The sequence below is a fragment of the Salvia hispanica genome, chromosome 3 (genome assembly GCF_029641045.1).
Source record: "Salvia hispanica isolate PSC_SH4W2 chromosome 3, Shi_PSC_v1, whole genome shotgun sequence".
Classification (NCBI taxonomy): domain Eukaryota; kingdom Viridiplantae; phylum Streptophyta; class Magnoliopsida; order Lamiales; family Lamiaceae; genus Salvia; species Salvia hispanica.
The window spans coordinates 8914703-8930804 of NC_142694.1; the positions used below are offsets into that span (position 1 = coordinate 8914703).

General features: G+C 37.1%; 2 protein-coding genes across 2 annotated transcripts; one reads left to right on the forward strand and one right to left on the reverse strand.

The window, feature by feature from the left end:
* Window positions 1-1113: 1113 nt before the first annotated feature.
* MEE62 (Leucine-rich repeat protein kinase family protein) lies at window positions 1114-3950 on the reverse strand. The gene is made up of 2 exons (XM_048113745.2): window positions 2447-3950; window positions 1114-1874 (listed from the first exon to the last, which is right to left on the reverse strand). Exons 1-2 carry the CDS (start codon window positions 3828-3830, stop codon window positions 1240-1242), a joined length of 2019 nt encoding a protein of 672 aa, XP_047969702.2. The 5' UTR covers window positions 3831-3950; the 3' UTR covers window positions 1114-1239.
* A 6023-nt stretch (window positions 3951-9973) lies between these two features.
* On the forward strand, window positions 9974-11755 carry CIPK19 (CBL-interacting protein kinase 19). The gene has a single exon (XM_048113746.2). It carries the CDS (start codon window positions 10173-10175, stop codon window positions 11547-11549), a length of 1377 nt encoding a protein of 458 aa, XP_047969703.2. The 5' UTR covers window positions 9974-10172; the 3' UTR covers window positions 11550-11755.
* Window positions 11756-16102: the final 4347 nt, after the last annotated feature.

Sequence of the window (16102 nt, forward strand, 5' to 3'; positions counted from 1 at the left end):
ACCTATAACTCAAATGGTCTATTATGGTCTCTTATGAAAATTTCTTAACTTTTGAGATTCGATACCTAATACTGTACTCGTCCATTAAGAATACGTACAATGTACTCGCCATAGATATACTATATGGTTGAGATTTTAGTTATGTGTTCATATAAACTCATTTCATATAAACTGATAATTATTTAGTTACTAATTAGATAGTGAAAATCTACAATAAATGCGACTTCTTTACTTGATGAATGCAAGTCTTAGTTCAAATCCAACTCATTTACTTGATGAATGCAAATCTAAGTCCAAATCCTAGACTACTATTATTACAATTACTTTATATATTCAATGCATTTTTTCTCGTATATTCTCACGAAGTCACGATAATAAGTTTTTTTTTATATTTTAATTCAGGTTCCAACCAAACGAAAATGTTTACGTTCCACCGTATATCTAATATTTGTGTTAAAATATTTATTTGAGACCAAATAATATAATCTCAAAATTTGCCGCACAACCCGCGGGTATCCCACTAGTAAGAAAAAAGCAAAACTAGGAACAAAGAAATAAGAAAAAAGCAAAACTAGGAACAAAGAAATATGGTCCATTCTCTTCAACTATAAAAACCAGCAATAAAAAAATGTCCCCATCCATAAATATAAGGTATTTAGATCCAAACTCTTTGCTAAAGATTGTCGTTATGCACTTTAATGTACGCAGAGGAATATTGCTTTCTTGTAGCTTTGAATAAATTCAGGGAATATCATAAATTTAAAGGATTAAAGCTACATATATATATATGTAAACAAACAACAACAAAAAGAGCAATCAAACAAAGAAAAAGAAAATTAATAAAGACAGAAAAAATGCCAAAGAGTACTCGATGTTGATCCAGAGTCTCATGACTGATGACTCATACTGAAATTCCATTTTTGCCCCTTGTTATATCTACCATTTATTAAATGTATAATTGTTCATGAATTTTTGGCGTATAAACAAATGATGGTTAGTTACTTAGCATGTGCACTAGTTCTACTATTTGTAATATTGATCTTTTTTAACTTTGATTTTTGTCAATTTCCTCTCGACGCCATTCGGAATAAAATAGTGACTTTAGCAAAAGAGTTGAGAAATACTATCTTTTTCTTGAGCCATCAAATAGAGTAATGTACAAGCCAAAAATAATTGAAAGCTCGATTAAATAGATTTAAACATAGCAATTCAAATCTAAAAAAAAATAAACATCTGAATTCAATCGTGACTTGAGACCATTTCCAAGGGGGTCGGATGCATATCTTTAAGCAAGCCCAAAACTTGTTGCATAGTCGGCCTCTTCTCCGGCGACTCCGCCGTGCACAAGTACCCGACTCGGAGGCACTCCACCATCTGACTCACCGAGTCGCCACACCCCCTCAGCCTAGAGTCGAGCGCGCTCGCCCCCTCCCCGCCCTTCACAAGCCTCCTCACCCCATCCACCGCGTCGCCCGAGCCCCGTTGACCGGTCAACAACTCCACCAGAACAACGCCAAAACTATACACGTCATCCTCAGTGGACCCCCCTGATCGGTCCTGGCTAGCCACGAAGTCGGTGATCCGCGGCTCGAGATCATCGGCCAGCAGGATGTTCGACGGCACCAAATGCCCGTGCACCACGGGCTTCGACCGGGCGTGGTGGAGGTAGGCGAGCCCGCGCGCGACCCCGAGAGCGATGCGGTGGCGCGTGTGCCACTCCATCTTCTCGGGGCTGCTTTGCTGGGCCCCACTTTGGATTTCCCACGTGTCGGCGCTCCAGTCCTCCACGTTGGGCGCCCCCGTTGGGAGCTCGTGCAGCCAACGGTGGAGATCTCCGTTGGCCATAAACTCGTACAATACCAACTTTTCTTTACCTGCGCACAACGGAACGGAATTAAACCCAACTACCTCATTAACTTCGCATTCAAGTTTTCATGTTTCAACCGTCCTATGTTGCATGAACAGTCCATGTCCTAATGCCTTTTAAACTTCAAAATCAACACCAAAATCACATGCTATATACACAAATATCCAAATATTATCCGTAGCCTAACAATTTTATATTAATAGGAAAAAAACCTGAAAGATTGAAAGTTTTAATACAAATCCCGAAATCACAAGATCTCCAAATTTGACTTTATACAGTCCACACCAACTACGAAGCGCCCAAGTAGAAATTTTTACAGTCCAAAATTGAATCTTGCACTAGTTTCAAAGACTATAATCACGAAAATCTATTACTAGTTGTAATCATATCTGATCTTGCTTCTGCAAGAATATTTGTATTGGCATTTTCTAAGCTCCTAAATCTCACGTGAACTCATTAAATGTAGTAGCTCAAGAAAACGTTAAAATTTAATTATGTGTATTGGTTGACAATAATACAAAAAACAGAGAAAGAAAATAGTACTATCTGATTGAAAATTTGAAGTTGAAAAAAAATTACCTGCAATGCAGTAGCCAGAGACAGGCAGCAGATTAGGGTGTTTGAGCCTCGAAAAGTCTTCAAACATGGCGGCAGCGTCGTCGCGGCTGAGGCACCTCGCATTCTCAAGAACCTTGATCGCCACGTGGATGTCACCGGGCAGCACGGCGCGGTAGAGGGGCCCACACCTCCCCTCCGCGAGGAGGGACTCCTTGCCGAAGTGTGACGTGGCGGCGATGAGGTCCTTGAATGTGAGGTTCATCAGTGGCTTCTCGAACATGACTACGGCGGCGGAGGTGGGCTCCTTGATGTCGGCAACCCACGACGTCCCCGACTCTGTTTCGAACGAAAACGGCCCCGATTTCTCCATTCTGAACGGGGTTTGGATCGGCGTCGAGATGGACCATTTGCTCTGCCTCGCTCTCCTCCTCTTTCTGCACACGAAGCACGCCGCCACGGCGGCGACGGCGACGGCGGCGATGGATGAAGCTACCGACGCCGCAAGAATGAATCTTTTCCGAGTTTTCGATCTGGGCTTCGGTTTCTTGATCGGGCCGAGGTTTATTTCTTGGTTTTGCGGCGGCGGTTTGTGGCGGAGGGTGGGCTTTATATGCAGGTCAGGGGCGGTGGCGGCGGCGGTGGTGGTGAGATTGCCGGCGTGAATGAAAGAGGAATTCCCGAATCGGTCAATGTATTTTGAATTCAGAAAGCCCGAGAAGTTATTGAACGAGACGTTCAAGAATCTCAGATTAACTAACGACGGAATATCAGCCGGGAAATTACCGGTAAAAAGATTGATCGAAATATCCAAGTGTTTCAAGGATTTAAGACCGGAAATCGGCCTTAAACTCCCCGAAATATTACAGCCGGATATATCAAGAGTTTCGAGATTAGTCAGGTTGGCGAACCAAAACGGAAGCGCAGCTCGAAAATCATTACCGGAAAGATTGAGAGAGGTGAGATTAGGAAAATTGGATAAATAGGTGAAGTTTCTGAACCTATTAAAGGAAAGATCGATTTTTTGGAGAGGAGAGGAGTTGAGGGAGGCCGGTTTAGGGAGTCCGGCGGCGCCGCCGAGGCGGTTGTTGGAGAGGTTGATTTGAGTTAAGTTGGGGAGCAAGAACAGGGAAGGTGGGAGGGAGCCGGTGAGGCGATTGGAGGAGAGATCTAAGGAGCGGAGGTGGGAGATGTTTGTGAGGTGTTTCCATGAGATGGCGCCGGTGAGGTTTCTGGAGGAGAGATTGATGTGGGAGATGGAGCAGGTGGTGTTGAAGAACCAGGAGGGTTTGAAGCCGGAGACGGAGGCGAATGCCTTGGCGAGGAGGGCGCGGTCGGAGGTGTTGGTGCAGGTTGATGATTCTGATAGGGAGAGGAGAGAGATGAGGAGCAGCAGTCTCAGCATCATTCTGATACAGAGATGAGAGAGGGGAGAGAGGGAGATATTATGTATAGTTGAAGTAGTTATTGAGGGCGGTGAGGTTGGATTTGTGAGTTAGGCTCGTCAACTACTCAATTTACAGACACGGAGAAGACTAAACCAGAACCACTAGCAATTCAACACTATTTAGTGGGCTGCTGTCCATGTCCAAATAGATATTTTGTTTAGATAGTGTAATAAAAGGACTAAGATTCATGAGCTAAGATTAATTCTATATGACAGGATTTAGAAATTAAGTCACATCCAAGATACTCAACCGAATACTTCTATCTGAGTGTTCCGCTTGTAAGATTGCATCTAAGGATTAAAAATATAGTGTGTTTGGTTCATGAGATTCAATCACACAACTCAATCGTGGATAATTGTGAAATAATTAGTCATAGCTAACCTCATAAGATTAAAATAATTTCACAAATTATGCTTGTTTGGTAGCCTAGATAAGACCAAGATATATGGGTTATATGAGTTATTTGGCTGTTTGGTAGATAAATAAGGTTCATGTTAGGGCATCCACAATGGTGGCCCTCTTGGGCATGCCCAAGCCACCATTTCTTGGGCATGCCCAAGAAACTTGGCCCTTGCCCTCAAAACTTGGCCACCACAATGGTGGCCCTCCGGGCCACCATTTTTTTTCTTCTATTTCAACAATTAAAATTGTTTTTATACATTTTTGGTATATTTTAATATTGCTAGAAGGGTTGTTTATCGCGTCCATATTGGGCCGGTAGTCGCCGAACCCTGATTGGGGACGACCCACGTTCCTCTGCGGCTGAGAGGAGGACTGACCTCGGAGTTGGGGTGTCTGTTGCCACGGCGGCGGCGATTGTGGACTCCACAAGTTCGTTGGAGGGGGGGTCGGACTCGATCTCCACGGTTGGGAAGACGAAAATGCGGCAAATCCCGATTCTCCATAGCCGGGAGAATCATCTCCACCTTGCATTTTGTAGACTTTGAAAATGGTAGAAATTTTTAGGGTTTAGAATGGAGGAAGATAAAAAAATGGAATGAATATAGTATTTATAAATATAATTTTCGAATTTAAAAAAAAAAAAAATAAATAATGGAAATTCGGTGGGCAGGCCGCGGCTCTCGGCCCTTGCAGTGGCGGGCCGAGCCGCCTGCCCAAGAGCCTCGGCCTGGCCGAGCGCTCGGCTCTCTCTCGTCCACCCCCCCGAGCCGCGGGCTGCCCTCGCCTCAGTAGTGGGGGGCCGCGGGCTGCCCAAGCCCGGGCCGAGAGCCGCGGCTCCCCCACTGTGGATGCTCTTATGCCATCATCAAAGTCCATCCCGGCCCGCTAAGACCTAAAGCGAATTAGTTCAAAATGATGAATTATTTAACAGCCCAAAAGAGTGAGATAACATATCCTTATCTTAAAGACATCTTACATTAGACTATATTTTGGTATTATTTTATCTAGGAAACCGAATACCAGTATAATTTCGTAAATTCATGTAGGAGATTTGGTGGGTGTGAATATGATTAATGTATGATTGTCAAAATTCGTTGTCCTCTACTGGATCTATGTTTATAATTATATGCCTAGCTAGTGAATTATGGTATATATAGAATGAATAGGTATACTATTATATTGTTTGTACCATGCTGCGGAGTATATATAATAATTGAAGAGGGACAGAGAATGGAGGAATTGATTTGAGGCATATAGTCAAAGACAGAAATAAGACTAGGAGTCGGCCACCCACGACACTGGTTTATTTATCTTCCATGTTACAATTCCTGCTCCACTATAATTAATTTTTGCCAAACTTAGATTTGGTTTGTAAACATAACAACATAACATACATTATGCGCATTGATGATACAGAAACATAAAAAAAAAACAAAGAAATGTGAAAGTATGACCAGTGTCTTGTATGAATCAATATAACTATAATTAATTCAAGAGTGTGGGGATGCAATGAGTTTGGAGCAATTTCAAATATTTGGGCCAACTATTTTACCATAATAGTTTGATCTTTCCTTTTGGGTATTAGGAATCTTTAATTATTGTGTCGAATATCTCACTTTTTAAAGTATCTACAAATCAGCACATAAAATCGTTTATAGGTCCATCAATGGATATCCTTGATCCAACCATAAAATAAAATATTATTTGAGTTACAATAATGAAATGCCGCTATATTAAAACCAATATTATTAGGCACTATAATTATGCAAATTCTGACATAAACACATTTGGAACATTGCTTCATAACTTGTCAACCCAATATTGATCTTTGAAGTTAAACCATAAGGGCTAAATAGTACTAAAACCAGTACCTTATTTAATGATGAATTTAACTGTACTAGTTTTGGAAGTTTCAACCCGTTTAATATTTAAGTATCATACTTTTTTGATGCAACTAATGTCTGACTTCTAATATATTCTTATTCATGTTTATGAATAATTTTATGATGGGCCATCAATTTAAAGTGAATTTGGAAACTAGCAGACGACTTACTCCACAACTGGTATCAGAATTTTAGGTTGGCCATCCATCTCCCCCTGAAACGTGATTATCGCCTTAATTCTTCTTTATCTTAAGAATAATTAATTCAATAAATTCGAAAAGGAATTTTTTTTTTCTGGTTTGATGGATTATGAATCGACCTAATCCCACATAAGCCAAACCAAAGTCTCCAAAAAAGAATGACAGCTGGGATTTTACTGTCCAGCAATTTAAAGTGTACAAGTAAAACTTTTGTATTTCCGTCGTATTATAGATTAACTTTGTTTTCAATTTTTTATGAAATAAATAAGGAACTGGACTATGAAAGAAAAAGAGTATTCTTATTTCAGGACACTCTTCTTAAAGATAGATTGTCAATTATTTGTTCATTTTTGATAAGCAATTAAATATGTGCCACCGAATCTTATATTAACAGAAATGCACCACTTTTGCTATTTCAATGCATGTTATACCAAAATACTCTGACCTCATGTCAACATATAAATATGCTCACAAATTATATAATCTACTGTTCATAATGTTATTTTTCAAATAGGATAGTTTCCATTTAACTTGTGAAAGCTAAATTGTCAATTTATTATATCCACTTCATTCTTTCATCCTTTCATTAAATGGATATCTATCTCATCATTCTTTATATGATATATCTTGCCATGTGCGCCATAAAATGAAAATACTAGTAATATTTAGTGCTTTTCTTTGGCTTGCATTAAATAAAACAGATGATATATTTGAACAAGGCCGGTCAGATTGCTTAAATGTTACTTTATGTCTAAATATATATAGACTCATTTATTTGCAACAACTAATTTTATTTTAAAGATGTGGGGTCATGGGGAGATTTTTTTTCATGCAGAAAGGAGGGTAATCCATAAGATTCAATCTCTAGCTCTTAAAAAGTTATAATCGATTCAATCAATCAAAATATGTTGTTACATTAGTCATGCAATAACTCTTATAAAGTTATAACAGATACAATTAATCACAAATCGCTTTTAGCTTAGTCATGCAAGAACAAATTTACAAAAGCTAATCCAATATTATAACCTTTTCAGTTATGCACTAGAACTTAAAGGAAGTCTTCTCCACTCAATACCAGTCAGATTATCACAACTCAGTTTGCACCACCAATAGGCTGGAATATTTACATTTCGATGTTTCAGATGAAGAAGATATGAGTTTTTTTTTTTGTGTGTGAGAGTAATGAAGATTGTAAAGGCGTACATTTATTAAGGGATATATTTTCATTTTATTACTTTATTGGGTCAGAGTGGGCCAAAAAGAAGTTGTGTGCATAAAATTTTCTTCAAAGAAACTTTGAGATTTGGGCACTTCATCAACAAGCCTCCTTTACTAAATGGGCCTTATTGACAGCCAAATTGGAGGCAAGGTCCACTTGCTAAAAGGAAACTTCACATTCACAAATTATTGCGTGTAATCAAATTTTATAATGCCACTTTATTATTATGTATTCCATCTCTTTTTTTTATATAGTCTAGTACTATTCCTTTCTGTTTCATATAAATAGGAATATTGGAAATGACATATATTTTAATATAAAATAGGTTAAAGTAAAAAAAAAAAGAAAAATAGTAAATATGAAAAATAAAGAGAAAAATAGTGAAGTTAGTATTATTGGATCATGAAATATTGGAGAGGTATTCAAACCTCGTACATGATATACTAATTTCACTAAATTGAAAAGGTACTACCCAATTGACGAAAAAATCTTAATAAAACTTCCTCAGATTAACACGTGTCACACTTAAGAAAAGGCTAACCTGTCCATGTGAAAATTAATTGGCTACCGACACCCCCTATTTTTGTGGTGGACATTCCATAAAATAAATAAAAGTAGTGAATCAGTGCATGCACCATTCTTAATTTCTATTTTATCAGATTAGCTTAACAAATCACAGATGTATCAGCATCGTCCATTACATTAGTAATTCACACCAATATCTCTACTAATTCTTACATTATTTTCCTTTTTTGAAAAAATATTTTCCTTCATCACATCTGGCTGTGTGACAGTGTGAGTAAATATTCAGAGTAAATAAGAGCATATTTCTAGATAGTGGTTCCAAACATATATTGTGGAAACTACTATAGGATTTTCATTTCCAATTAAACAAAGAGAGCCAATACTTGATGATCGAAATTTTGAATTGAGAAGAAATCCCTTATTTAATTATTTGTTCATAGAAAGATGACTTTAATGACATTGAAAATTTAATCCTCCTATGACAGCAATAATGGCTTTGCAAATTTGTTTGCAATATGATTTGACTAACGAATTACCAAACAATTGAAATTTAAGTTTTGCTTGAAAAATGCGGAACACAATTTACGTAGATAATTCAAAAAGGATGTTCTAAATTCTGTACATCTCATCACCCAATCACGCCGTGACAAAAAAAAATTGTTTTATCTTTTCGTACATTACTACATGGAATTGAATACTACTACTATTCTAATAATTATTTGTGGTAAATACTTGTATATCTTAGGGCATTAGCAATGGGGGCCGATTCCCAGAGCCGATGGATCGGCCCCCCAATCGCCTTCCATGGGTCACCATTGTGGGGAGGGAGCCCATCTCCCTTCCTCTTCGCCTCCGGCCTTCCGCCAATATATCGGCCAAGCCGATGCCCATATCGGCTCCGCATCATCCCGCAATAGGCCTCCATTGCGGAGGCTAGGGCCGATGACGGAGCCGATATCCAATTTTGTCTTTTTTATAATTTAATTCAATTTTCCATCCATTATATACTCCATTCTCCGTTGTCTACTTCACGATTTCACGATTTCTACTTCCGTTGTCTTTTATTATTATATTTTCTATCTGTATCTTTTTTTTTTAATGTGTGATGTTTTATTTCGTTTTTAATGAATTTTCTATCTCGTTGTATTTTGTTTTCCAATATTGTAATACATCGAAGAATGAATTTATTATGTAATTTTATTTATATTATTTAGATATTTATGCTTTTTTTTAGTTTTTGAAATGAAATGAGATAGGCTTTGAGATAGGTTATGGGATGGGCTCTCTATTGTAGGGAGATAGGCTCTGAGATCGGCCTGCTGACCTGACAGGAAAAAATGGAGATAGACTCCGGAGAAGAGCCCTTATTGCTAATGCCCTTACAGTTTCTAATCAAAAAAAATACTTCTACAACTCAATTCTCACTTCACCAGTTGTTGATCTTCCAAATTGTTGAATATATGTATTTTTACTGAAATCAATTTATTTTTATATGAAATAATTTTCACAAAAACAAATGCTACAAATATTTAATTTAAATACTCCAAAGCAAGACCCAAAAAATCTAGCGCTGAACACGCGTCAGTTATATATGCACTGTCACAAACTTCACGTCATCGTGTGATGTGTAGGTGAACTTGCCAACTAACCCACACCCATATCTCCACGCTGTACGACAATAATTGGTTCACACCCCGCATCCGCTCGCGCACGCGCCACACCAGATTACTACTCGGCTGATAGCCGTTGGCAAATCAGCAAACGCGAAAGACCGCTATAACGGCCGTCCAGCTGTAAGGCGGCATGTATACCTTCAAATTTACAATCGTGCTCACACAAACAAATTTAATTTAATATATTTTCCAAATAATTTCTGGTCACTCAACGTTAATATTAATTAAATGGAGATTGAATTCCGATTCACACTTTCCTAAAAACTAGTAATTCACATTCAAACTTTTATGACCTCCAAAAAATACGAGGCCATAAAAACAGAGAGAGGCGGAATCCTCAACAGAGCTTCACCATCTCCGAATCGGCCGATCTCATTCTCTAATCAGAGGAGATCGTTCCATGGCAGCCACGGCGGCCGGAGAATCGAATTCCGCCGTGAAGCAGAAGGAGATTAAAGGCCTCCTATTGGGGCGATACGACGTCGGGAAGCTCCTAGGGCACGGAACGTTCGCGAAGGTGTACCTCGCCAGGAACATCAAAACCAACGAGAATGTGGCGATTAAGGTGATCGACAAGGAGAAGATCCTCAAGGTCGGCCTCACCGCCAACGTCAAGCGCGAGATTTCGATCCTCCGCCGCGTCCGCCACCCTAACATTGTCCAATTGTTCGAGGTTATGGCGACGAAGACGAAGATCTACTTCGTGATGGAATACGTCAAAGGCGGGGAGCTTTTCAGCAAGGTCGCCAAGGGGAGGCTGAAGGAGGACGTCGGCAGGAAATACTTCCAGCAGCTGATTTCCGCGGTCGCGTTCTGTCACGCGCGCGGCGTGTACCATCGAGATCTGAAGCCGGAGAACGTATTGCTTGACGAGGAGGGGAATCTGAAGGTTTCCGATTTCGGATTGAGCGCGATTTCAGAGCAGATCAATCACGACGGCCTGTTCCACACATTCTGCGGGACACCGGCGTACGTGGCGCCGGAGGTGCTGGCGAGGAAGGGGTATAATGGGGAGAAGGTTGATATATGGAGCTGCGGCGTTGTTCTGTTTGTTTTGATGTCTGGTTACTTGCCCTTCCATGACAAAAATGTGATGGCGATGTATAAAAGGATTTACAAAGGGGATTTCAGCTGCCCGCGCTGGTTCTCTCCGGAATTGATCCGATTGGTTACTCGTATGCTCGATGCCAATCCGGAGACGAGGATCACGATTCCGGAAATCATGAAGAACAGGTGGTTCAAAAGGGGGTTTAAGCATGTCAAATTTTACATCGAGGATAACAAGCTGTGTAGCTTTAATGAGGAGAATCTGTTCGACGATTGCCTCTCCGAGCAATCGCAGTCGGAATCGGACTCGGAGCCGGAGATCAAAAGGAAGCCGGCTAGCTTGAATGCGTTCGACATTATCTCTTTCTCGAGTGGTTTTGATCTGTCAGGGTTGTTTGAGGAAGGCGCAAACGGAAGGGCGCGATTCGTGACGGCAGCGACGTTTTCTGCCGTGGTATCGAAGCTGGAGGAAATCGCCAAGGTCGTGAGCTTCACAGTGAGGAAGAAGGATTTCAGAGTGAGCCTTGAGGGATCGAGCGATGGTGTGAAGGGGCCGTTGACGATAACTGTCGAGATATTTGAACTAACACCGTCGTTGAGAGTGGTTGAGGTGATGAGAAAGGGAGGTGACAGAGTAGAATATGAGGAATTCTGTAACAAAGAATTGAGGCCTGGATTGCTCAGCCTCAACAATGAAATTGCTGTGGATGATTCTTCTCCACAAGGGTAAATATGGAAACTCCATATCTCCTTTATTTCTAACATTTGATGAATTATGTTGAATGTAATTGCTATGTTTTTTTTTTTTTCTTGGATAAGACCTTCTATCCACCTTCTATCCACCTATATAGAATGCAATATCGGATACTTGCTGGTATCCAAACCCGAAAAATTAGGTACCGAATATAAAATTTCTAAAATATCCTATACCCAAAATGTGAATTCGAGTATCCTAATACTCAATATGAGTACTTGAACTGAACCTGACTATTCAGGTACCTAAATACCGAAATTATTATGTTTATGATTTATTCTATTTATATGAATTATTTTGTAATGAATATAAGAGCTATCAAAATTAACATACGAGTAATACTTATTGACTATGTTCAAAGTTCAAACTTCAATTCAGCATTTTTATTTTCTCGTTATTATGATAATATAAGAATATATATACATAATAATAGACATTTGTGGTGTAGTGGTGGTGGACTGGGGTGAACAAAAATACTTAAAGTTGAAAAAGTGAAGCGCGAAAACATTGTTAAACTAAGAGTGATTAAATAGATTTACATTATAAGCACAAATGCACAAATCTATTACCTGGTATTAATTGGGTACTATTTGGATACCCGAAACTTAAAAAATCCTTTACCAATCATCCGAACCCATAATTTCGGTTTCGAGTACCCAAAGCTCTATGGGTATTATCGGGTTCGAATCAGGTATACCCAAAACCCGGGAACTAAATATGCAGCCCTAATCCTATAGTTAGATGAAGAAGCTCAAATATAATCGACTCATCCCCTTGTGTGATCAAGTATAGGTCATGTAAAATCTTCTAGAGAGGCAATGTGCTTGGTCTACCTCATCAGTTTTTAGAACATAAGACCATGTTTATCGGTTGTGGGGGGTTGACCGTCACCCCATATTGCATTTCAAAAAAAATGTGTCTCTCTTTGGAGGCAACCACCAACCCTTGGTTGGTAACTTATTCTATGACTCAGCCAATGAGATTGTGCCAAATGGCACATTCTTATTGGTTGATAAATTTTTTAAACTATAATATATCTTAAATATATTATATTAAACATATATAATAATTATACCAAAATTCATATTTTTTCATCCTCTACAAATAGAGATCACAATTGCCATAGTTTGCACACAAAAAAAATCTCATCTTTTCTCCTCATATAATCCTTCTTCTTTGGTAAAATAAAAAATCTCCTTTTCTCCTATAATAATATTATAACTTATGTTTTCTATTTGTTTATTTTTACGATTTTTAGTTTTTTATTTATTGTGTTATTTTATAAATTTTACTATGCAATAATAAATATTTCATATAATAATACTATTATTAAAAAATATATGTATAAATAAATATATAATGATGTGGTTGGGTGGTCATTGATAAACCATCAAAAAGAGTATGGTTGTTGGGTTGGATGAATATTGATGATGTGGAAGATGATGTGAAGGAGATATAAATGAATAAATATTAAAAAAAGTGGATGATTGATTTGAATTGGATGGTTGCTGATAAATATGATTTTAGGAGCTGTCACTTTTGGTTTTTGTTTCAAAGATTTTGTACCATGTTAATATTTAAAATTCGAACATGTAGAAAGACAAAGTTGCGGTTTTGATTTAGGAGAGCTGAAGAATGGGACTTGGAATTTGTGAAATGATTAATTGAATGAATTACATTGTTAGGGTACTGGTTTGTAGAATGTGACATGTAATAATAATCAAATCTGCGAGAAATAAAGATTGGTGCATTTATTGGTTCGCGTTTGTGAGCTTCACTGGTTACCAATATTGAATCTGCTGATAAATCCTCTTTTCTCATTATATCCGCTGAATCAGATTTTACCTACACCATTTGAGCCGATTATGCTTCGCCAAATCTAGAAATCAAATGAAAAGCTTACATGAAAATGCAATGGAAGTGAAATAAAAACAGAGATGTCCATCCACTGTGAGTAGCAACAGTAACCTATACAGTAGTATGCAACATTTTGAGAGAATACACATTTTGATAACCTCTGATGAGCAGAAAGCTTCAAATCCTACGTAGTTGAGAGAGAGAGAGAAACTTAAAAAGTGGTAGTCGAGACGACGAGGACAGGAGATAATAAACGAGAACCAAAGAGGGAGAGAGTACGCCAATGTGCGGTTTAGAGAGCGAAAACAATTGAATTGAGAGAAAGGTAAGGTGAAAATGGACGAGACTTTAAGTAAAAATCGACTAAGTGCATAATCTAGTGAAATAGAGAGTATTTTTATCATCCTAATTTACTATCTCGAATTTTGCTTCTTCACTATATTTTAAGATGAATTTTTCTGAAAATCTAGAGAATGTATAACAATGCACATGATTCATGACGAAAATATATTATTGACACTTTTATCACATTCCTTTCATTTTGTTCGTTATATAAAAATCATTTTCCAAATGCAATAGTATTAGGGTTTTGGGCCTTTGGGTCGAGTGTTTGGGCTTATTTTGATAGGATATAATATGCAAGAGAAATTGGGCCTCTGTCCTGTTTTTATTATAAATTTAAAATTGAAATGAGTAACTTTAACTCAAAACAATTGAAAATTCACACTCCGTATTTATTTTTTCTCACAAGAGAAGAAATCGTGTATGTTCTTGGATTTTTTTTTTATAAAAAAGATACGTTCATTGGATTGGACTTGAATTTAAAAAGAAAAGGAAAATTAAACTATAGAAGCAATATTCCAGCATGATTTCGTTTTTGCTAAATAGATTTTTCAATAAATGTTGCAATAATAGTTACGGTTGAATGATAAGTGCTTACCATTCGCATTATCAACCACTTAATCAAACAAATTAATAGGCGCGTGAAATGTACTAAAATAAGTGACTTGGCACTCGAATAAAAAATCAAGGGGAGAAATTTTTAGGTTTCGAATTTAGGGAAACTGATTTAATTAGAAAATCCTTCATACTCCCTAGATTATTACAACATAAAATAAAAAGGCAAAGTTAGGATTTCAACCCTAAATAGATAACACAATTTGAAATTTATCACTTTTAGAGGTATTTGTTGAAATATCACCAACCTTTGACAAAATTTGGTATTTCACGAAATCTTTAAACCTTGTTATGCAAAATCAAAATTGACCTATGTTTTTAATAAAATATATGGAGTACATTATTCTAAAAATATATTTTGTAACCGTCACTTTTAATCACTAAATGTTTTATTGGGAACTCATTTCCATTGTTGTTACTTTTAATAAAAAGAATTAAGAATAATAATTTTAACACAATCACTTTTATATGCTAAAATAATTAATCCCTCTGTCACACGTTACTTGAGCCATAAGCCATTTCTTTTTTTGCACTCGTTTGGAAAAATTATAATAAATAGTTAAAATGAAGAGATAATAAAGTAAGAAAGAGAATACAAACTAGAAGAATCTCCTCTATGTTATTCTTTCTCCTACTTTACTCTCTCTCCACTTTAACTATTTAATATATTTTTTTCAAAACGAGTGAAAAAAGAAATAACTCAAATAACATGGAATGGGGGGAATACTAATTTTTTAAACTCGTGGTGGGGGGCGATCACACAAGTTTTTGAGAATGAGCTCAAGGTTTTACTAATAAATCTTTTATGCTAAAAAAGATACTACTGATTTGAATATGTGCTACATATTTATTATTTCCTTTGTCTCCAACAAGTATGAATATTTGGTTCGGCACGAGATGTATAATTGAAAAAGTAAGAGAGATAGAAAGAAAAAGTTTAGAAAGTATTATTATTATTGGAGAATGAGTCTTACCGATTAGAGAAAAAGAATTTTCTAAAATTAGAAAGTTAATATTTTCAAGAATAAAGAAAAATAGTTCATACTTTTTTATTTTAGGGACGTAGAGATTATTTATCATTGTTGGAAAAGAATGCAATCATTTGACTGCTGGGATTCAGAAATTCAAAGTAAGTAATTAAGAGGTCATGATCATATATATTACAGTAGTAGTTAAAATATTGCAATTCTAACTTTGTACGATTAATATTGTTTGATATTAGTACAAAACGATGTCCATATTGTATACTATGAGTATGACAATCATAGAGATAATCCAGTGAATAATGGATGGAATATTGGAATGTGCTATGCATGGACCTTAAGGAACAATAGTCAAACAAAAAATATTTAATTTCAAATGGCCCCAACCAAGATTTTAAATTTGGTCCAACTCTTTTTGTATGTTGCACTTTATAAACGAATCTTTGATCAATTGAAAGACATTGATCATGTCCAAATGTCCAATACTTGACATGTACACTATGAATTGTAATTTTTGTTTATGAACTTGAAATGCTGTACTGGAATTGATCGGTATCCAATGTATATATGTTTAATGAAGTGTTTTGAAATAATCAGTAAAAGTGTACTGATGATAATATCATAAATACATATATACATATGAGTACTTGAGTATTTCCCTACCAGAAAACGAACACTTCTTAAATTTTCTTTTAATTTGTGGACTTATACTTTAAGCTTATTTTGAACACT